This window comes from Argopecten irradians, chromosome 2, assembly GCF_041381155.1.
Source record: "Argopecten irradians isolate NY chromosome 2, Ai_NY, whole genome shotgun sequence".
In the NCBI taxonomy this organism is placed as follows: domain Eukaryota; kingdom Metazoa; phylum Mollusca; class Bivalvia; order Pectinida; family Pectinidae; genus Argopecten; species Argopecten irradians.
The window spans coordinates 23,424,829-23,448,828 of NC_091135.1; the positions used below are offsets into that span (position 1 = coordinate 23,424,829).

A 24,000-nucleotide genomic window follows, 5' to 3' on the forward strand; every position below is an offset into this window, starting at 1 on the left:
CAAATTTGCATGAAGTCTAGTGTTTATTCCAATCTTCACTAACAGTGTATTCAAATCACTATTTTTTAATGAAAAATATCCAAAATGATTGAAAAGTAATTAGCAAATACAAGGCATATTTTCACAGAACAGAATTTAATAGTTCACTTCCGTTTGCTCATTTCCGGCTACTTTCGTTTTGAAGTCTGCTGTAAACAAGATGCACTGCGGGCTCTTCTCAAGATTAAGGAACACATACTGCACTAGATGGGCAGCAAACAAACGATTGAACCAGCTAATAATATCAAGGTGAGAACTGTATCAAATGAACTCATATTCTTAAAGGTTAGAAACTTGTTTTGTATCAGCCGATTTGTTTTCGTGTAAACAAAAATTATGTTGAATGCTGTTTTACTATGATACAGTAATCATCCAGAATACTTGATACACCAGTTGACATAAGTTAAAGACTTTTGAAGTATGTGCCATTTTATTAGTTTCACTTATGTGCATGTCATCCTCGATACTCAAGGAGTTACTATCATTGACGTTATATCCACCTCTGGCCTATCAGTATCTCCTAGTAAAACTGGAGGCAGTTCAGAAAGAAACAACTGACCAATGACAGACCTTTGAAGATTACAGAGAGAGTGATGCCCGAATTCAAATCCACAAAGTTAACCACAGTGTACCTGTATTCGATTCTTTTGATGTACTTCAAAGGACCACATTACTTGTGTTCTGTTGCATTCAGTTTTGCTATTGCAACAGGAGAGGAGAAATGTAGACGGGGATTCGAACCAGTGACCCTCAGCACACTAGCCGAGTGCTCTTCTGACTGAGCTACCTGGTCACCGAAGATTGCCCCAGTCCAATCCCACATCACTATGACATGCATTAGTCCAGTGGTGGACAGTGATAGTAACCCATGGAGTATCGAGAATGACAGAATGTGTACATCTATGTTTATTCAACTGTTGATATTCAATTAGTTTGTAAATTACCTTTCATTTAAATCAATGTGCTTTAAATTAATAGACTAGAATGAATAATCATACCCTGCCATCACTCCGTTCCCAGCAAGGTATGAATTATGTCCCTATGCTAATTTTTTTTTTCTATTCACATCTAGTAAATTTAAGGGTCGATGAAAAGATTTTTTTTTATTTTTCCACCTGTAAATGTATTGACAAGTTTTGTTCAGGCAACTAAGATCACTTAATTTATAAACCTTCCAATTGTTATGTCTCTTCAACTGTAAGGTGTGAATTTGGGGGCAAATACAACATACATACCAACCTGCAGCTACGATGTAAAAACACAGTCATTGTAACAGGAGGGGGAAAAATGTAGTGACCATACTGGGATTCAAACCCAGGACCTCCAAACACTAGCCGAATGCTCTACTGCTGAGCTACATTTACCTGGTCACCGCTGTTCAATCCCGCTACAGCCATGGCATGTTTGATTAACATCCCTTATATATGAAATAGGAGACACTCAGCTAAAGGTCACTCCTGGATGCTTTGCAATACTACAGCAGGCAATAGGAAGAATCATGATGATGACCATGTTTTAAAAATTCTTTCATCTCTTGTCCAAATTGAGTGCAACCATTGCTGCTAGATTTAGATGTTTTCAAAGTTGAAATAAATTAATAATTAGCACTATTTCTCAAAAATTACTGATGGAATCTGTTTTAGATTGGAACTGTTTGAACAACAAGATGGCCAACAGGCAGCCTTCTTGGATTTTGATAGTTGAAATTTGTGAATGCTATTTCTTAGAACGTAGTGAAGGGATCTACCTCAAATTTAATGTGTTCCTAATTGGATTGTAGCACTATAGTCAGAATACATGATGGTTGACAGGTAGCAGCCATCTTGGGTTTTGACATGTGGAGTTTGTTATCACTGTTTTTAAGAACAGATTGAAGGGATCTTTCTAAAATTTTAAGTTTCTCTTGGTTCATTGAGTTCTGCCAATTACACTTTGTGAATAACCAGGAAACAACATGGCCATGTTGGATTTTGACACTTTCACAGAATTGACAGGGCTCATGAAGTTCTGATAACCTCATCCTCAAGTTAAACTTGTAAGGTCTGCTTGGTCCTTCTACCTATCAAATTTGAAACACAATGACAGACAGTGGCCAAATGTGTATTCAATATCAATATTTTCAAAAGAATGAGAAAAAGAAGGGAAAAACACAGAAAGGATTATGTAGTACATTATCTAATTGATCTACTGACATAGCTCAGTCAATGGTGGAGATCCAGGATCTCCTGTTTTTCATTATTATGTCTGTACTTCACAGGACTGTAGTTAATGAGGTCCAGTTCAATATGGAGAATGATCCATTACTTAAAAACCTGGATGGTACCCAAGTGAAACTGCTCAAAGAGAAGTGTATACTGGTGGATAGAGATGATAAAGTCACTGGGAGTGCTTCGAAAAAGGACTGCCACCTTTTAAAAAATATTAACAAAGGTAAGTTTGATTATCATAGGCCACATTTCCAAATCAAAAGAGAGACAGTTGCATCAAGTCTGCATGTTCATTTCCTTTGGGTTTGAAGAAATAATAAACCTGTAAGCATAATGTATTTGCCCATATAGCAGGAAAACATTTTTTAAATTTGCTTCATTTACCTAAGATTTCCATCAAACTTTCAAAAAATACATTAAATTAATTCCCACATGTATTTTGAAAAAACTAGTTTCATAAATCCCATGCAGGGGAATGAACTATTTCTGTTAAAAGTTTTTTTATTGACTGTCATTTACTGTAAAATAGTACATTTTAGTATATGCCTTAGTAAGAAAAAAAATAAAGGTTAAATCACAAAATGAATGTAACAAACCTTTATATCTAATGTATATATTGCATGAATTTGTTGTTCTGAAAGTTTGCTCTACAGCTTCTTCAGACTAGCCACCAACATTCTGACTGTCGCTAGAATATAGAAGTCATCACTAAACTTTAATTTCTTTTAATGATTTTCGTCTCCAAAATAGACTAGGACATGTTGTATTCTAAGTTTCAAACTAGGGGAGATGATCTAGTTTTCAGGTATGATCTCTTTTCAGTGACTTTGAGTTTAGTGGCCTGTTTTTCATTGTACATTTATGTCTAGGAGTAGTAAGTAATGTGTAATTATGTTTGACAGGTATGCTCCATAGAGCTTTCAGTGTGTTCTTGTTCAATACTTCGGGCCAGCTCCTGCTACAACAAAGATCTAGTTCAAAAATCACCTTCCCAGGTAAAGTACTTATTTCTATTATTAAGTCATTATAATAATAAATACATGCTCACATAACGTTGATTTTATAGACCTTTTTAAATCCTCAAAGTTAGGTTACCATGAAGTGTGTAATTGTAATATAATGTAATTATATTGTTTTTTTAATGAAATGCAAAACAATGATAGGGTTTGCAATATTTATCATTACATTGTACAACAAAATTTACAGATGTTACTAGATATAAATCTTTAAAGGCCCACTTTACTTACATTTCTGAAACAAAACTTAAAAAGTTTCTTTATATATTAAACACATAGAAAATTCATTACTATAACCAAAGATGTGTTTACCACACCAAGCAATTGCAAGATTTCCTTTATAAGCTATATGTTACTGTCAACACAATAATAGTGTGAACGGTTTTGGTTGATTACTACATCAGCATGCTTTTGCTATTGCCTGGCAGGCTGTCGCTACACTCTCGATAACTTGGTCACAGTTTTGTTTATGTTATCTCGACAGTGCCAGCAGGTGACGCTTTTACGTCACACACACATGTTGCGGGAAACATGCTTGTCAGTAGCTGAGCTACTGGACGACTTTGTTGAGCATGTAAACCCAGTACTGTTGTTAAATACAATGAGAAGTTAGCCATTGTTGTGTCCACTCATCTATATTTACGACCTGATACCAGCTAGTACAACAACTTGATTTGATTGTTTTTGTCATATTTATTTGATTAATCAAGAGATCGAGGCAACACAACGACCTAGCTACAGTAGAATAAGCATCTGGCATTCGTAACACGAACTGTACAATACGTCCTTGCTTAAGGTAACTTTTAAAATACGTTATCATTAACTGATAAAAGTGTTAACATTGAATAGTTTGATATTTGAGATTTTGATGTCATACGGGTGTTCTTTTCCTGAATATAGACTATGATACAGTTGTTACGGCATATTAGGCCTACTCCTTTTCCAGCAGTTCCAATATCCAAGTTAACAGTAAGATAACGCTGTAGACAAGTCACAGAAAATTTAAGAAAGAGGTTTAAAACAGATACTTACATCAAGATCATTACTTGTATTACACATTATGTCTAAATCGGCAACACATAAGCACTGACATTGACTGTGCATTGTCATCTGAATATTGTTGGTTCGGTTAATTTTTATTACAGCCGGAAAATTGTCTGCAGCATGATCTAGTTAATGTTACACATGTTTCATCTCGGAAGTATGGTATGGAAGCACAATGTATTACAAACAATACAGACTGTCGTACTTTGACAATACAGTATGTAGACCAACTCCTGTAGATTAAAGGAGCATGGCTTTCACGGAAAAAAAACCCATTACTAACATTCCAAATATTTTGGCATCGTTTTGAGATTAAATAATATTTTATTTGTTTAAAAAAAAATACCGAAAGCCAACTCACAGAAATGGTAAAAGTAAAGTATGTTAAGCTTCTGTACGTGTAGTCCGGTTTCCTAATTCATACTTTAAGTATTTTTTGGGTAACATTTCAATCTTCGATTTCTCCGGTAATTACTGTACATACTGAACGTAATCTTACAATATGTTAACTACTTCAATAACATTGCTATGATCAAGGATTTATAAGTGAGAAGGATTCGTGTCTGTCTCTTTACATTACTAAACACCACGCGAGACGCCTATGAACCGGGAATAAAAACTGTTTTTCTCAACAAATACTTGTCTTATCGAGTCAAACGAAACACCATTGTAAAGTTTATTAAATTTCACGACGTTTATTACTTGCTTTAAAGACGGAATATTTAGAGGATATGTCTTAAATTTTCGTTAAAAAATCGATAGCTCATAAAATGACGGCCCCACTTCAGAAAGTAAGACGGTAACCCTCGCATCCGCAAGCTACATCAAAGGCTGCGCCGGCGGATATCAAAGGAAAATCAGTCGTCGCCCAACGTCATGGTCAGTGTACAAACACAAAAGCGCCTGCCTTGGACTTCCCCAAAACCCAGTGTGACTTATCCTTCTCATATACGTCCTTGCTTGGAGTCTTGTAATGTACGGTACGTTTCATAAAAAACATGTGTAATTGTTGTGGCTTGTGGCTGCAGCTATAATGAAATACCTGTGTAGGCTTACACATGTGTGTATGACGTAACAGCACCACCTGCCAGCACCGTCGAGATAACATTACCAAAACTGTGACCAAGTTATTAAGAGTGTAGCGACAGCCTGCCAGGCAATAGCGACAGAATGTTGATGTAGTGATCAACCGAATCCGTTCACACTATTATGCGTCGACAGTGAAAGTGAAGATAACAGTGAAGATTCACTTCACTGTTTTGCCGTATGGCGCAGTGATAGTCAAATAACGTGGTGTAATTAGGTGGGACACATAAGACAACCTGCATTATGAAAATTAACATTAAATTGTTTTTAATTGAATTGCTTAGTAGTGATGTTAAGTGAAGTGTTCATGGTAAGCTAATAACTATTGCAACTCATATTTATTTATTAAAAGTATCAATCTCGTTTTACATTCCATTTTAAGAATTAAAAGTCATATTGGATAGCTAGTGGGCCTTTAATTATACGTGAAAGTACATTACAATTATCAAACCAAATCAAAGTTCATAGTTTAACTTTATGTAATATTTGTTATCATTGCACATGAATAATTGATTGAAATGATAGTGGTAGAAATCTAGTCATGAAAACGATGACTATGTAGTTAATTATATCACAAAAGGATGGAAGCTTGAGGTCTAGTAATAAAAGATACTGTATATTAGTGTGTTTTTCTGTAATTCTTACAGATCACTATACCAACACTTGCTGCAGCCATCCTTTATACACAGCGGAGGAGTTAGAGGAGGAAGAAGTGATTGGTGTTAGAAAATCAGCTCAGAGGCGTTTACACCAGGAGCTAGGAATACAGCCACACGAGGTAAAATATTCTGTGTTACTCTGGCGTAGTGGTTAATGTGTCTGATGTTCTAGTGCTGATCTAGCAAAACTGAAATCTTTTAAATAAAATCATGACACATAGTGACCTGATATTGGGCCTGTAGTAGGCCTATTTGATGTTCATTTGTTCAAATGAATGACCTTTACATTCATTTATAGTTAACTTGGTAAATCATGGTAAAATGTCAAATTTACTATCATAGGCCTATACTATGTACTGTAATTAGAGTAGTAGGTGTACAATTTGGACCCATTGGACCATTATTTAGATAAACCATATGCCATAAAATGACTGCTGTAACATAAGAAGCTACACTTGTGTTTTGTTATATTTGTTACAGATTGACCTTTCAGAGTTTCAGTATCTCACAAGGATACATTATAAGTCAGGGAATGTACCCGTAGATGGTGTCTGGGGCGAGCACGAGATTGACTACATACTTATAGTCCAGAAAGATGTGGAACTCAATCCCAACAAGGATGAAGTGAAAATGTGTAAATATATCACCAAAGAGGAGCTGCAGAACATGGCCGGTTAGTATCACCTACTTCATTTAATTCCATGAAATTTTTATTTTATTTTGGCTTAAAAATCTATTGAAAGTTTTTGAGATATGATATTTTTTGTGTAGAGTATGAAGGTTATCAGGAAGTAAGTCTATAGAGACTGCAGAACCAAATGATTTCCCATAGATGGTAATGTTAACGTTTGCCACTGTCAAGGTTAAATGAAGTTTTCAAGTCTGGTTCCCCATCACTAATTTTGAAGGTCATCTCACATACCTGTGAATAAGAAAATTAAGATCTACCATCTTGCTACACTTTAATGTGTGGGGGGGGGGCATCCAAAAATTGACCCAAAATGTTCATATTATATATATATATATACATGTATATAAATTCCAATATTGATCCTCCCCCATATAAATTCCAATATTGATTTCCTCCCCCTGTAAGAAACAGACTTGACAGAATTTTGAAAATTTTCTACATATTTTACATCTACATGTATTGCCCAACCCACATATTAAACATTTGAAACTGATGCACCCTGAATATCCAATTAGCAGGCTCCAAAACATTCACCTCTCTATGAAATCTTGTGCCCACAACAGGATTTCCAGAAATCTATATTTGGTTTGATTCTGCGGTCCCTATAATGTCATTGTAGTGGTAAAAATTTTACTGGGAGGAAAATAAATGAAAACATTAAGAAATATTTGACTAAAAGAATAAATGTGGGAAATTGAGGGCTAGAAGTTCTTGTTGTAAGTTAACGTAAATGTGACCAAAACTGTTAGCTTGCTCCAAAATACTTATCATAGCTTTCTCATATTGAGATTGGGGAGTATGAGTGTAAAAGCTATTGGTACAGAAATTCCATGTCTAGTTACATGTATACAATCCCAATCATAATTGTTTGGCTGATTTGAAATTAACGAGTTACGATACTATACCGCAGGGACAGAAGTGTTAATGTGTTTTGATACAATTACCATTAACCATGCCCTGGGGTGCAGCATCCATCTGAATGATCATCGCCAGACTATGTAATTGTGTCTTCCTGATAACTACTGCTTTGTCAAATCCATGGTTTGATTGGATGGTGTAGTGTTTAAATCATATATATACATGTAGTGTATATATATACCTGACATCTAACTGTCTAGCGGGTTAGTTTTCTGCACTTACTTCCCTATAGCTATAATCAGGTGGATTTATCCTGCAACCAGCATTTGCATCACCTACAACAGATAATTTTTCTGGAGCACTGACGGAAAACAGCTGTATTTTTTCACATGCTCTGATTCCATAGACCTCCTTTTTGTTGATCCATTGTTTGAAAGTCAGACATGTTTGTTGAAGATTGTAATACGAAAATGTTTATAAATGTAACACTGCTAAATATAAATATAAAACTCATATGCATTCTCCACTTTTGTCTTTGTAACCATTGTCAAAATACAGCTTATATTTCATTTCTTCTTATAATAATTAGTTAGTGTTTAATCTGGGCCATCTAAAAGGATTTGTACAGGTTTTTTTTTTCTGTTTTGAGTCTCTATATATTGTTTTACAGATGAAGCAGAATCTAAGGGCACTTTACTGACTCCCTGGTTCAAACTCATCATTGACAAGTTCTTGTATAAGTGGTGGAATGATCTAGATAATTTATCATCACACAAGGACCATACCCACATACACCGCATGGTCAACTAAAATAATACGAGCAAAACTGGATGATTTTTACTTTTGAAATAAGAGTATATGGAAAGATGGGATGTTGCTAGCATATCGCTTGGTATTTCAAGTACATCATACAAGTTGATCAGTTATAACTAGCAGTAGGAAAGTTGGGTATTATTCAACCTTGTTGCTAGGTGTTATAGGTATGTTGCTAAGTATCTCAAGTATCGTGAAGTGATGTAATATTTAACGTCATGGAAAATACTGGATTGGTATGGTTAATCCATAATATGGTTAATGGCTGTGTAATGATTTATATTGCATGGATTGATGATTCAACATTGTCCATGCGACAAACTTTTTACAAATATTTTTCATTTTTAAATATTTTTGAAAAAAAACTGATGGTGCTGCTATGAATAATACAATTACAATATAATTATGTATATCTAATGTGAATATTTTCAACATTTGAATATTTGTTGATTCATGTTAGATATGTTATTAAAGACCTACAAGATTCAGCTAAAAAAAAAAAAATCATGTGAAAATCCAACTGTGAAATTGCAGATGATATTTGCAATAATGGTGATATAATGAAAAGTTAACTAATATCAGCAGTATTTTTTAAAAGCTTCCTTTGTGTGGAGTTTTGTTGATAAACAAGTCGGTATGTACACTTTTATATCCATGTCAAATCTTTTATGCTTTGTACTATAGCTATATCTCAACGGGTATATAATCGTACAAGCCGCAGATATGCTTCTATCATGTACTCACACCATTAGATAATTAAACTACCTGGGTAATGGTGATGATTACTATGTGTATATAAAAACTTATCTATAAGGCATAATACATGAAATTATCAGTTTTATTATTAAACCTTATATTAAACCCAGTGATATTTTTAATCATGAATTTTTTTCAAGTAAATTGGGCCTTCAAATCTTCAAATCTATTTATCCAATTTAGTTCTTAGGCATTTTTTTGATAATACTTATAATTCTGCTAGTGAATTATGTATGTCTTGTAAACTACTGAATGTGTAATGTTCATTTCTGTGACCCTTTCAAAAGGAATGATGGTGTCTTCATGTACACCTATCGTACTTACATAATGATACATATACGTGTTATACCTTCAAGTTGATACCTCTCTATTCTAATGATATTAACATGTGTACATGTATTTTGTATTGTTTCAGATTGCTTATGTATTGTAATAATGCATGTTAACATGTGTATATTTTTATTGCTTCAGCTCTTTGATAATCAACATTAGGTATTTCAATAGATATTTGATTTCTAATCAATTTATTAATGCATGTACATTTTTAATTTAAATTAAGGCCAAAAAAATATGTCTGTTTAAGGTTGCATTGGATTTTTTTCCTATTCTTTGTTAAGTGTCTTTCACTCTAAAATAATGGCTGGAACTGGAGTATGAGATCGAAATATGACTTTAAAATGTTTTTTGTATAAAAGTGGGAAACAAAATTAGGATCAGGTGTAAAAAATTAGGGTTGGCCGGGCAACCTAAACAGACATGTTATTTTTTTTAGCCTTAGAGTGATATACAAGGTACGTAGATGCTTAAGAATATAAATATTACCTTGTAATTTAAACTACAAGGTTTTGTGTCTTGATAATTATTATGACAACTTATATTAAAATGTAATTACTATTTAATAATTGCACAGTTAAATGCATTTGTTCTGAGATTATTTCTTGATTTGTTTTACGTGTGAAGACTACGTTTGCCGTACATCTTTGACACTTTTTTGAAAGATATAGTTCACTTTTATTGTTAAGTTAATATATATGTGAAATACAAATAAAGAGAGAAAGAGAGAGAGAGGTAATTAATATCTTTGTACATAATAATGTAGATTTTTATCTGAAAAAGATCAAATCTGCCATAGTTCTTAAGCTTTAAAAAGTACTGTTAAAAGATGAAATGATGAGACTTTTAATTGTATTGTTGTAATCAAAATATTTCTTAATTGTCCCTTACCTGAAATAACCAATTAATGGTTACCTAGGTTATAATGTCATCTTTGTAAGAGCATACAAGCCCTGATTTCACAAAACAAACTTTTAAAGTTAATTTTTTTGCACATAAGTTATATATAGAGACAAACTGGAGTTTTCAGTTAACTCCACAAATCACAGCCAGGTTGTCATGATACCAAATAGCAAATGACCATGGTGTATAAACTGGCTTGGTTTCTGTGACTTTTGACTTGTGACTTATTTTTGATATCACTTTTGTCAAAAGTCAAAATCTTCTAACATCCATTTTGTAAATGTGTAGTTCTATACAAAGCCAATAGTTATACATGACTGTTGATGATTTTATGAGAATGTAACTGACACTTATAATCACACTATAACAAAATGTTCATACAAATACTTGTGTAAGTCAATGTTAATGATACAGTTTGTTCTAGTCACTTTATCTACATTTACCATGTGCTTAATTTGCAGTATATTGTTTTAGTTCAGTTGTTTTGCCTTTGAGATCGCTCCTGGATTGCTGATCAAAGTTCAATGGAGAGTTAACCCCCCCCCCTTTTAAATATGCTAATGATTTGTTTATTTTTTACAAATTTTTTAGACTAGGATATTGTAAATCTAATATATGTCTCTGGTAGATCATTCTTATTATTCAAACTATGGAGTTCATAAAATTCCAAATAATTTGATTTTAGCCTTTAACATAATTGTAATGATATGAATATAATGATCTGTTTCATCAAATATGATCCATGTAAGTACATGTATGACGGCACCATTATTAGATGTTGGACTATTTGAATCGCCAATGGTCCATCCTCTGTCCATCGTTCTGTCCTTCTATAAACAATTGTTGTGGTAATAAACTTTATCTATCAAAATCCATCATTGCTGGACAGTCAGCCATGTTGTTGATGGATTGATGTTAAGATTCAGTATCCAACAGTACAGCTCAAGGGGAGCCTACATATGAAATTTGAGAAAGATCCCTTCAGTAGTTTTTGAGAAAAAGCAGTAAGAAATCGTAAATATCAAAATCCAAAATCTAAAATGGCGGTCTATTATTAAGTCATTTTTGTTTTTGAGAAATAATGGTAACAAGAATTGTAAAAATACAAAAAAAAAAAAAAAAACACCAATTAAAAGACTGGCATTTTATTTTGAATCTTTACCTGAACTGGTATATATAATTATTAACAAATATTTTTAGAAGATAAATGAATCATTTCAATAAGCCAGAAATAAGTTGCATATGTAGTATTTGTTAGAGACAAAATTATTTTATCTCCATTGGTAATCATAGCAACATTTCTTCTCGACTTTTGCGATAATTCATGTTTTCCCCATAATTACAATTGATATATAGCACATTCCTGAAAAAATACATTTTCGGCTATATTGTCTAGTTCCTCTTTTCCGCACGTATTGCTCCAAAACACATTTTGGAAAGATCTCTTCACAGAAATTGCAAAACGATATAGGAATGTGTTGGGATTATCTGCATTTATAGTTACAGTGTAAGTATTGATGGGAATGGTCAAATTTAATTGCAGGCATATAAAATGCAAGTTATTGGAAATTCTATTGGATGTTGTTTGACTGACATTGAAAATTACAAATGCTTCAATTGGGTCTTCATTTCTCGATTAAAATTTGATAATCTGAGTTCATACATTGTGCATTTCATATAACATTCAGTTTTCATGAGTCTCAATTAGAAAACATTTGAGTAGATAGCTCACTTTATAAGATATAATTTGTAGAAGGTAATTTGAAATGTTTTACAACCCACGGGACAAGATGCAAGAATTATTGGTAGTATTATTAATTTTGGTGTCTTACCTATGAATCTTTGTTTCTTGATATACATGTACAAGTTTTACAGTACCTTTTGCTGGACGAAATAAATGTGATCTGAACTTGATGTTTACAGTTATTTACTTTGAAATAATAATAAGATTAATTATAGTAGTTTTAGGTTTTACTAATGGTAAGTTTGGTTTGATTGTTAAATTTACGTCCTATTACCAGCCAGGATCATAAAGGACGACTTCCCATGTTGTGTTACGTTGTGTGATGTATGTATGGGTCTCTCTGCTCTTTTTATAGTACTTCATGTACCTCACTGCACCATGCCATCGAAGACAACGGCAAACCAAGATCACCATTATACATTACGTTATGGCCGTAGTGTATAATGGTGAGCTGTATTTTAATTATGAGCTGAACACTAAACAGGAGCAGAAACTACAACTTCTATATACTTTGTTGCATCTCGGCCAGCCTTCCAATAGTGAGGTGGTGTCAAGGGAGACGTTAGGAAGAAGAACGTCCGTTAGGAAGGAGAGAAAGGATGATATTTTATATTTAGTCGCCTTTTACGATCAAGCAACAGGAACAGCAGGCAAATTCTAACACCCTCCTGCTGTTGAAACCCAATGTGAAACTCACCAATTTCAGCGATAAAATTACTTGACTTGACTTTCTAAACTACTGCTCTTTCTACCATATCCTTTAAATTTTGTGAAGAAAGCTCGGTGTTCTGAATTGACTGCACCGCATCGTAGTCTAGGAATTAGTTTTTTCTCTATCTTAATGTTCAACACATTATGTAAAGAAAGTGAGGCGATAGGTTTGTTGTTTGATTAATTAACATCCTATTAACATCCAGGGTCATGTTAGGACGGTCTTCCATGAATGCGGTGTGTGTAGAGTGTATGTAGTGCGGGGCGTGTTTTGGGAGACTTCGGTATGTTCTTGTTGTGTCTTTTATATAGTGGATCTCTTGCACTTTTTATAGTGCTATATCACTGAAGCATGCCGCCGAAGACACCCAAGCAACACACATCACCCGGTCACTCTATACTGACAACGGGCGAATCAGTCATCCTACTTCGAGCAGAAACTACCACTTTTATAGACTATGGCGTGTCTTGGTCAGGGGACAGAACCCAGGGTTACCTCACATGGGAGAAAAGTGAGGCGATGTCAAGGGAGACGTTAGGAATAAAGAAAAGATAAGATCCTAAATTTAGTCGCCTTTTACGATAATGCAATATATAGGGGCAGCAGGCAAATTTCTTAAGGTCACATTATACTGACCTCTCGAGGTGTGGAATCAGTTGTTTCGTGTACACACGGCCTGTACATCATTAGAAGGTAAGAGAGATGATGATCACAGTGATTCTGATCCTTATTTACGAACGACCTCAGCATTGCCTTCAGCGTTAGATGCAACGACGTAGCTCTTAACGACGGACGGAAGATTTCTGACAGATGTAACGGAGTGGAGGCAGGGTATGATTGAAACATCACTTTGCAGGCTTTAAGCCGGAGTCCGTGCCTTCTGCATTACGACCATTTCACACTTTCAAATTGTCGACCTTAGTCGTAATGCATGGACTTCGAAGTATCAAATCTACCAAGATCGTAGCAATGGTAACAGTTCCATGAAAAGGTAGCGCTTCAGCCCATTTTGTAAAATAGTTGGTCGCTGAATATACCAGCACGTGCTGACTGGCTACCACGTGTAGTTTGTGGCGTTGTGTTTTCAAAACTACGACAATCCTTTTCATTGGCATTCCCATATGTACCATCTGCATTAGCGAAGAGAGCGCTGTTCTGGACTTCTTTTCTCTTTCGCACGTTAATCGCAACCTACACTGTATCATATATATGGTCTATTTGGTTTTTCACCGGCACCAACACTTACGGGGACTTGCCACGTTGTTTTCTCCTTGTTTCAACCATTCTCTTGCAATGACTCCATCATGAAATTAAAGCCGATCGAACAATGGCTACATTCTTTCTGATGATATAAAACTAGGATTTTGTTTGTTTGTTTGATTAAATCTACGTCCTATGAACAGCCAGGGTCATGTAAGGACGGACTTCCATCTACGTGTATGGGGTATGTATCGTCCATGAGACTGCAGTATATTCGTGTTGTATCTTCTTGTATAGGTGGACTCTTGACCTTTTCATAGTGCTATATCACTGAAGCATGTCAAAAAGATAAAATAATATACCTATATACCAGGAGTGTAATGAATACAAGTGTATTTTGTGGTAAGAATACTAGTAATTTTTATTCCCTTGCTGCGTTGTTTGTTCTTGAGTACAGAATGTACTAAATCACTCTCCTGTTCCCAGTATTTGGTACACAGAGCAGCATTCTCCCAAACCACTCGCAAACATGACATACATTTGTTGTTCAGGGACGTTATAAGCAAAACCAAACAAAGAAATAATCAAGCAGGATTAATAGGCTATTTGTACCATAAAAACGAAATTGCTATGATGGAGAAAATTTGCAAAACGAGCAAGGTAGGCAATGTTTTATAATTGTTTTTGAACAACATGTATTATTTTGACAAATATAAAAAGGCTTTTTTGAAATGTACCAAAATATTCAATGTCACCACATATACATGTATTTTTCTCGTCATGTTTTAAAAAGTAGTAAAGTTCCCCAAGTCATTTAAGAAAACAACAATATGTTAATCAAAATGTTGTGTAAACTATTTTGTTGTTTCAGATACTTTTTATGTGGCGGCCGGGACAGTGTATTTCAGTCCTCCCCGTTAAACTGTGTTTTGCATGCATTTGATGCATGGCATTGCACTTTGGAACCACGTTGAGTTGACCATAATCCTGATGAGTAGAGAAAATACTACCAAAGTATTGACATGAGGAACTTATCACTTATAAAATTGGCTTAGTCGATAATGTAATGATTATTTTCTTGGTAGCGTCCATTTTCAGTTTGTTTATGTTCTCGACACATATAAGAAATGTAACATACTACATATTGTATAGATGGACGCAGTAATTACTATGGGGATCTGATTCTAATAACTTATTTGCGAAGATCCATTAGTGATCTTTTGTTAATGCTCATACTACAGGCCCAATATCAGGTGTCTAGGATTCTTAGTTATTCAAATGTCATTTAAATATTTTTCCCTATTTGACCCCTGTATCTTTCAATAGCGGTCAAGGTCGTTCATTTGAACAGACTTGGATAGCCCTTTATCCCAGCATGCTGCTGGCCAAATATTAACTATTTTCAGTTTGAACGGCGGACGGCTTATGACGACGGACGAAGCATGATGAATATAGAGGTCAATCTGACCATTCATGTCAGGTGACCTAAAATCCCAACTTCTCTTTGTAATGTTACAAGAGGCCCAGAGGGCCTGTATTGGTCACCTGTTTTTTTTTAGTAATTATCACAAAGACACTTTCAATAAGTTTGTTTGTTTGATTTATCAACGTCCTATCAACAGCTATGGTCATGTAAGAAAATTAGCAAAATTGACTCTAAAATTTGTTTCCATTTTGAATCACAACCATATAATAATGCTATAGATATCATACAAATATGTTATTCAATACATAGGTTACGAGAGGAAGTAATATATATGAAAAATAGTAGCCTAATTGACCTTTTTGGCCCCACGTCTAAGGTCCCCCCGGGGGGGGGGGGGGGGGGGGGGGGGGGTCAGCCCTATAATTTGTACAATTTTAAAACCCAAACCTATAAGGATGCTACCATTGCATTACCATTGCATTATGGGTGCTATCCCTTACTTAGTTTCAGAGAAGAAGTCGTTTTATATGGAAATAGCCAAATTCACCCCTTTTGGCCCCGCCCCTCAGGGCTCCTGGGGGTCAGCCCCATCATTTGTACAATTTTCAGTTTAGTAGCCCATAAGGATGCTACCAGTCAAATTTTGTTGAAATCCAAGCAGCGGTTATGGAGAAGAAGTCGATTGTAAACGGACGACAGACGCCGCGGAGTTATCCCATAAGAAGCTACCTAAAGTCCTTCGGACCAGGTGAGCTAATAAATGGACATATAACAATAACCCTCCATCTCTGGGATGCGGGTTCGAAATCCCTCAATGGAGTGGGGAGGTACTGACCGCTGGTCGGTGGTTTTTTTCCCCGGGGACTCCGGCATTTTCCCCTCCACCAACAAACCTGGTACGTCCTTACATGACCCTGGCTATTTAAAGGTAAGTTAATAAAGCAAATGGAAAATGGAACGTCAAATGATGGAATCTAGCATATCACCATCTAAATATTGACTGAAATCAAGTTTGCTTTTGACACGCGTTCCGTCCCTAAAAATTCCCTGTGAATTGCTCTTTCCTCAAAAGAAGCATAGAAATGTTCCTTAAACTCCTTATGAAGATCGCTGTTTTTCTCTGTAAACATCTCCCTTAACGGCCACCCTCACATGGAGCGTTCGCCCTGTGAGGCAAAAGGGGGTTTCTGTTCCTATTGGCCGAGACACAGGCTATAAAAAGTGATTTTCCCTTGCTCCTTAAATTGTTAGTGCTCAGTATTAGGAAGTGGGGTGAATAATTTGCTCATTTGTCAGTATAAATGTGACCTCGGGCGGGGTTAACTGGTTTATGATTTTCGGACCGGATGCTTCAAGTGAGATAGCACTTTAAAAAACCTGAAAAGCATTAACGTAACTCACTTTTCTTACTGGAGAACTATCGTTCGGGTATGCAAAGACCATTTCACTATGTGTAGATCGTATAGCAATATGATTCATTTCTAGTATTTTTGAAAGAAAGCTTCCAAAAATGATAATATTTAGATTAATCCAACGTAAAGATAATGCATAAACAACAAACCGACATACTATTGTGCATCATTTCAGTTCGGTGTTGGAAATTAGCGGTGGCAGATTTCTAACTTTGGCTTTTATGCCATTATCTGTAAAAGGGACGAATTGTCCCTCTCCTCAGGCCAGTGATACGATGTTTGTTACAGAATGAAGAGTGATACTGGTGGTATACATGTATAACTGATGTTTGATACAGAAATGAGAAGTGATACTGGTGGGTATACATGTATATACGATGTTTGAGATTACAGTAAATGAGAGTGATACTGGTGGTATACATGTATACGATGTTTGTTACAGAATGAGAGTGATACTGGTGGTATACATGTATACGATGTTTGATACGATGACAGAATGAGAGTGATACTGGTGGTTATAGCATGTATACGATGTTTGTTACAGAATGATAGTGATACTGGTGGTATACATGTATACGATGTTTGATTACAGAATGAGAGTGATACTGGTGGTATACATGTATACGATGTTTGTTACAGAATGAGAGTGATACTGGTGGTATACATGTATACGATGTTTGTTACAGAATGAGAGTGATACTGGTGGTATACATGTATACGATGTTTGATACAGAATGAGAGTGATACTGGTGGTATACATGTATACGATGTTTGATACAGAATGAGAGTGATACTGGTGGTATACATGTATACGATGTTTGATACAGAATGAGAGTGATACTGGTGGTATACATGTATACGATGTTTGATACAGAATGAGAGTGATACTGGTGGTATACATGTATACGATGTTTGATACAGAATGAGAGTGATACTGGTGGTATACATGTATACGATGTTTGATACAGAATGAGAGTGATACTGGTGGTATACATGTATACGATGTTTGATACAGAATGAGAGTGATACTGGTGGTATACATGTATACGATGTTTGTTACAGAATGAGAGAGTGATACTGGTGGTATACATGTATACGATGTTTGTATACAGAATGAGAGTGATACTGGTGGTATACATGTATACGATGTTTGATACAGAATGAGAGTGATACTGGTGGTATACATGTATACGATGTTTGTTACAGAATGAGAGTGATACTGGTGGTATACATGTATACGATGTTTGTTACAGAATGAGAGTGATACTGGTGGTATACATGTATACGATGTTTGATACAGAATGAGAGTGATACTGGTGGTATACATGTATACGATGTTTGTTACAGAATGAGAGTGATACTGGTGGTATACATGTATACGATGTTTGTTACAGAATGAGAGTGATACTGGTGGTATACATGTATACGATGTTTGTTACAGAATGAGAGTGATACTGGTGGTATACATGTATACGAATGTTTGATACAGAATGAGAGTGATACTGGTGGTATGATTTGATACAGAATGATTAGAGTGATACATGGTGGTATACATGTATACGATTGTTTGAATACAGAATGAGAGTGATACTGGTGATACTGATTGGTGGGTATACATGTATACGATGTTTGATTACAGAATGAGAGTGATACTGGTGGTATACATGTATACGATGTTTGATACAGATATGAGAGTGATACTGGTGGTATACATGTATACGAAGTTTGTTACAGCAATGAGAGTGATACTGGTGGTATACATGTATACGATGTTTTGTTACAGAATGAGGAGTGATATACTGGTGGTTTTACAGTGTATCACACGATGTTTTTGATACAGAATGAGAGTGTTTAATGGTGGCTTACATGTATACGATGTTTGATACGTTGAATTGAGAGTGATTACTGGTGGTATACATGTATTCGATGTTTGATACAGGAATGAAAGAGTGATATGGTGTGTTTTTTGTATTTTCCTGCGGCTGGGATACTGGGTTTATCGTTGTTTGTTACAGGAATGAGTAGTGGATACTGATGTGGTTTATTCTCGTTTACGATGTTCTTGTACAGTATGAGGGTTGATTACTGGGGTGGTTTATACATGTATACGATGTTTTGATTACTGAGAATGAGGGTTATGATTTCTAGATACGGTTATCTTGGCTCTCTCCTTTCCGTTGTCCGTTTTATTGTGGAGTGATACATGGTGGTGATTTATTGTAATATACCGATGTTTTGATAACAATGAAGTGATCGGTGAAGTCCTTGCGGGATTACGTGGGTATACATGTATACGATGTTTGTTACAGAATGAGAGTGATACTGGTGGTATAAATGTATACAGATGTGTTGTACTTTGTGCGTGGTGTGTACTGGTGGTATACATGTATACGATGTTCTGTTAACGAGGGGGGGGGGTGGGGTTTGATGGTTGCATACTGGTGGTATAAAGCTGACGTTGAGTGGTATACAAGAGAGGTGTGTGATAATGGTGGCGTTATACATGTATACGATGTTTATTACAGTTGAGAGTGAATTCTGGTGGTTAATATACATGTATACGATGTATGATTACAGTGTGCTTTCTGGGTCTAGGTGGTTTATAAATATTTGTTGTAGGCTACTGAATGCGTGTGGCTATTGGTGTTGTTACAGGTATTACGTGGGGTTTTTGATTACTGATATCGTGTGATTCCGTGAAGTGAAACTTTGTGATACGATGTGATTAACCGTCGTGATGATCGAATAGTGGATGGTGATATTGTGCTGGTATTCATGTATTCGATGTTTGTTTCCCAGAATGAGAGTGAGAGTGATACTGGGTGGTATACTGATGTATTATATACGATGTTTGATACAGATGAGAGTGATACTGGTGGTATACATGTATACGATGTTTGTTACAGAATGAGAGTGATACTGGTGGTATACATGTATTATCTTGATGTTTGATTACAGAATGAGAGTGAACTGGTGGTATACATGTATACGATGTTTGATACAGAATGAGAGTGATACTGGTGGTATTACATGTATACGATGTTTGATACAGAATGAGAGTGATACTGGTGGTATACATGTATACGATGTTTGATACAGAATGAGAGTGATACTGGGGTATACATGTATACGATGTTTGATACAGAATGAGAGTGATACTGGTGGTTATACATGTATACGATGTTTGTTACAGAATGAGAGTGATACTGGTGGTATACATGTATACGATGTTTTATTGATACAGAATGAGTGATACTGGTGGTATACATGTATACGATGTTTGATACAGAATGAGAGTGATACTGGTGGTATACATGTATACGATGTTTGATACAGAATGAGAGTGATACTGGTGGTATACATGTATACGATGTTTGATACAGAATGAGAGTGATACTGGTGGTATACATGTATTACGATGTTTGTTACAGAATGAGAGTGATACTGGTGGTATACATGTATACGATGTTTGATACAGAATGAGAGTGATACTGGTGGTATACATGTATACGATGTTTGTTACAGAATGAGAGTGATACTGGTGGTATACATGTATACGATGTTTTGTTACAGAATGAGAGTGATACTGGTGGTATACATGTATACGATGTTTGATTACAGAATGAGAGTGATACTGGTGGTATACATGTATACGATGTTTGATACAGAATGAGAGTGATACTGGTGGTATACATGTATACGATGTTTGTTACAGAATGAGAGTGATACTGGTGGTATATACATGTATACGATGTTTGATACAGAATGAGAGTGATACTGGTGGTATACATGTATACGATGTTTGATACAGAATGACGAGTGATACTGTGGTAATACATGTATACGATGTTTGTTACAGAATGAGAGTGATACTGGTGGTATACATGTATACGATGTTTGATACAGAATGAGAGTGATACTGGTGGTATACATGTATACGATGTTTGTTACAGAATGAGAGTGATACTGGTGGTATACATGTATACGATGTTTGATACAGAATGAGAGTGATAACTGGTGGTATACATGTATACGATGTTTGATACAGAATGAGAGTGATACTGGTGGTATACATGTATACGATGTTTGTTACAGAATGAGAGTGATACTGGTGGTATACATGTATACGATGTTTGATACAGAATGAGAGTGATACTGGTGGTATACATGTATACGATGTTTGTTACAGAATGAGAGTGATACTGGTGGATACATGTATACGATGTTGTTACAGAATAGAGTGATACGTATACATGTATACGATACAGAATGAGAGTGATACTGGTGGTATACATGTATACGATGTTTGATACAGAATGAGAGTGATACTGGTGGTATACATGTATACGATGTTTGTTACAGAATGAGAGTGATACTGGTGGTATACATGTATACGATGTTTGATACAGAATGAGAGTGATACTGGTGGTATACATGTATACGATGTTTGTTACAGAAATGAGAGTGATACTGGTGGTATACATGTATACGATGTTTGATACAGAATGAGAGTGATACTGGTGGTATACATGTATACGATGTTTGATACAGAATGAGAGTGATACTGGTGGTATACATGTATACGATGTTTGTTACAGAATGAGAGTGATACTGGTGGTATACATGTATACGATGTTTGATACAGAATGAGAGTGATACTGGTGGTATACATGTATACGATGTTTGTTTACAGAATGAGAGTGATACTGGTGGTATACATGTATACGATGTTTGATACAGAATGAGAGTGATATGGTGGTATACATGTATACGATGTTTGATACAGAATGAGAGTGATACTGGTGGTATACATGTATACGATGTTTGTTACAGAATGAGAGTGATACTGGTGGTATACATGTATACGATGTTTGTTACAGAATGAGAGTGTATACTCAGGTGGTGATACATGTATACGATGTTTGTTACAGAATGAGAGTGATACTGGTGGTATACATGTATACGATGTTTTATACAGAATGATAGATAGTGAGTTTATACAAAATGAGTGGTATAACATGTATACGATGTTTGATACAGAATGAGAGTGATACTGGTGGTATACATGTATACGATGTTTGATACAGAATGAGAGTGATACTGGTGGTATACATGTATACGATGTTTGTTACAGAATGAGAGTGATACTGGTGGTATACATGTATACGATGTTTGATACAGAATGAGAGTGATACTGGTGGTATACATGTATACGATGTTTGATACAGAATGAGAGTGATACTGGTGGTATACATGTATACGATGTTTGATACAGAATGAGAGTGATACTGGTGGTATACATGTATACGATGTTTTGATACAGAATGAGAGTGATACTGGTGGTATACATGTATACGATGTTTGATACAGAATGAGAGTGATACTGGCGGGTATACATGTATACGATGTTTGATACAGAATGAGAGTGATACTGGTGGTATACATGTATACGATGTTTGATACAGAATGAGAGTGATACTGGTGGTATATACATGTATACGATGTTTGTACAGAATGAGAGTGATACTGGTGGTATACATGTATACGATGTTTGATACAGAATGAGAGTGATACTGGCGGTATACATGTATACGATGTTTGTTACAGAATGAGAGTGATACTGGTGGTATACATGTATACGATGTTTGTTACAGAATGAGAGTGATACTGGTGGTATACATGTATACGATGTTTGTTACAGAATGAGAGTGATACTGGTGGTATACATGTATACGATGTTTGTTACAGAATGAGAGTGATACTGGTGGTATACATGTATACGATGTTTGTTACAGAATGAGAGTGATACTGGTGGTATACATGTATACGATGTTTGATACAGAATGAGAGTGATACTGGTGGTATACATGTATACGATGTTTGTTACAGAATGAGAGTGATACTGGTGGTATACATGTATACGATGTTTGATACAGAATGAGAGTGATACTGGTGGTATACATGTATACGATGTTTGTTACAGAATGAGAGTGATACTGGTGGTATACATGTATACGATGTTTGATACAGAATGAGAGTGATACTGGTGGTATACATGTATACGATGTTTGTTACAGAATGAGAGTGATACTGGTGGTATACATGTATACGATGTTTGATACAGAATGAGAGTGATACTGGTGGTATACATGTATACGATGTTTGATACAGAATGAGAGTGATACTGGTGTTACATGTATGGTATACATGTATACGTTATGTTTGATACAGAATGAGAGTGATACTGGTGGTATACATGTATACGATGTTTGATACAGTGATGGTGGTATATGTATACGATGTTTGATACAGAATGAGGTGATACTGGTATACATGTATACGATGTTTGATTTGATGACAGATACTGGTCAGTGAGAGTTGATATACTGGTGGTATACATGTATACGATGTTTGATACAGAATGAGAGTGATACTGGCGGTATACATGTATACGATGTTTGTTATAGAATGAGAGTGATACTGGCGGTATACATGTATACGATGTTTGTTACAGAATGAGAGTGATACTGGTGGTATACATGTATACGATGTTTGTTACAGAATGAGAGTGATACTGGTGGTATACATGTATACGATGTTTGTCACAGAATGAGAGTGATACTGGCGGTATACATGTATACGATGTTTGTTACAGAATGAGAGTGATACTGGCGGTATACATGTATACGATGTTTGATACAGAATGAGAGTGATACTGGTGGTATACATGTATACGATGTTTGTTACAGAATGAGGGTGATACTGGTGGTATACATGTATACGATGTTTGATACAGAATGAGAGTGATACTGGTGGTAACATGTATACAGAATGAGAGTGATACTGGTGGTATACATGTATACGATGTTTGATACAGAATGAGAGTGATACTGGTGGTAACATGTATACGATGTTTGATACAGAATGATAGTGATACTGGTGGTATACATGTATACGATGTTTGTTACAGAATGAGAGTGATACTGGTGGTATACATGTATACGATGTTTGTTACAGAATGAGAGTGATACTGGTGGTATACATGTATACGATGTTTGTTACAGAATGAGAGTGATACTGGTGGTATACATGTATACGATG

The 24,000-nt window shown here is 35.5% G+C and overlaps 1 protein-coding gene across 1 annotated transcript; it reads left to right on the forward strand.

Annotated features, from left to right (window-relative positions):
- The first annotated feature begins 150 nt into the window (after nt 1–150).
- LOC138314862 (isopentenyl-diphosphate Delta-isomerase 1-like) lies at nt 151–11,540 on the forward strand. The gene is made up of 6 exons (XM_069255449.1): nt 151–288; nt 2,297–2,469; nt 3,149–3,241; nt 6,040–6,170; nt 6,532–6,724; nt 8,271–11,540. Exons 1-6 carry the CDS (start codon nt 200–202, stop codon nt 8,408–8,410), a joined length of 819 nt encoding a protein of 272 aa, XP_069111550.1. The 5' UTR covers nt 151–199; the 3' UTR covers nt 8,411–11,540.
- The last annotated feature ends 12,460 nt before the right edge of the window (nt 11,541–24,000 follow it).

Coding starts and splice junctions, on each gene's coding strand:
- LOC138314862 (XM_069255449.1), top strand. CDS start 200: ATGCACTGCGGGCTCTTCTCAAGATTAAGGAACACATACTGCACTAGA. Junction 3,242..6,039: donor TTCAAAAATCACCTTCCCAG/GTAAAGTACTTA, acceptor TAATTCTTACAG/ATCACTATACCAACACTTGC. Junction 6,171..6,531: donor TAGGAATACAGCCACACGAG/GTAAAATATTCT, acceptor TATTTGTTACAG/ATTGACCTTTCAGAGTTTCA.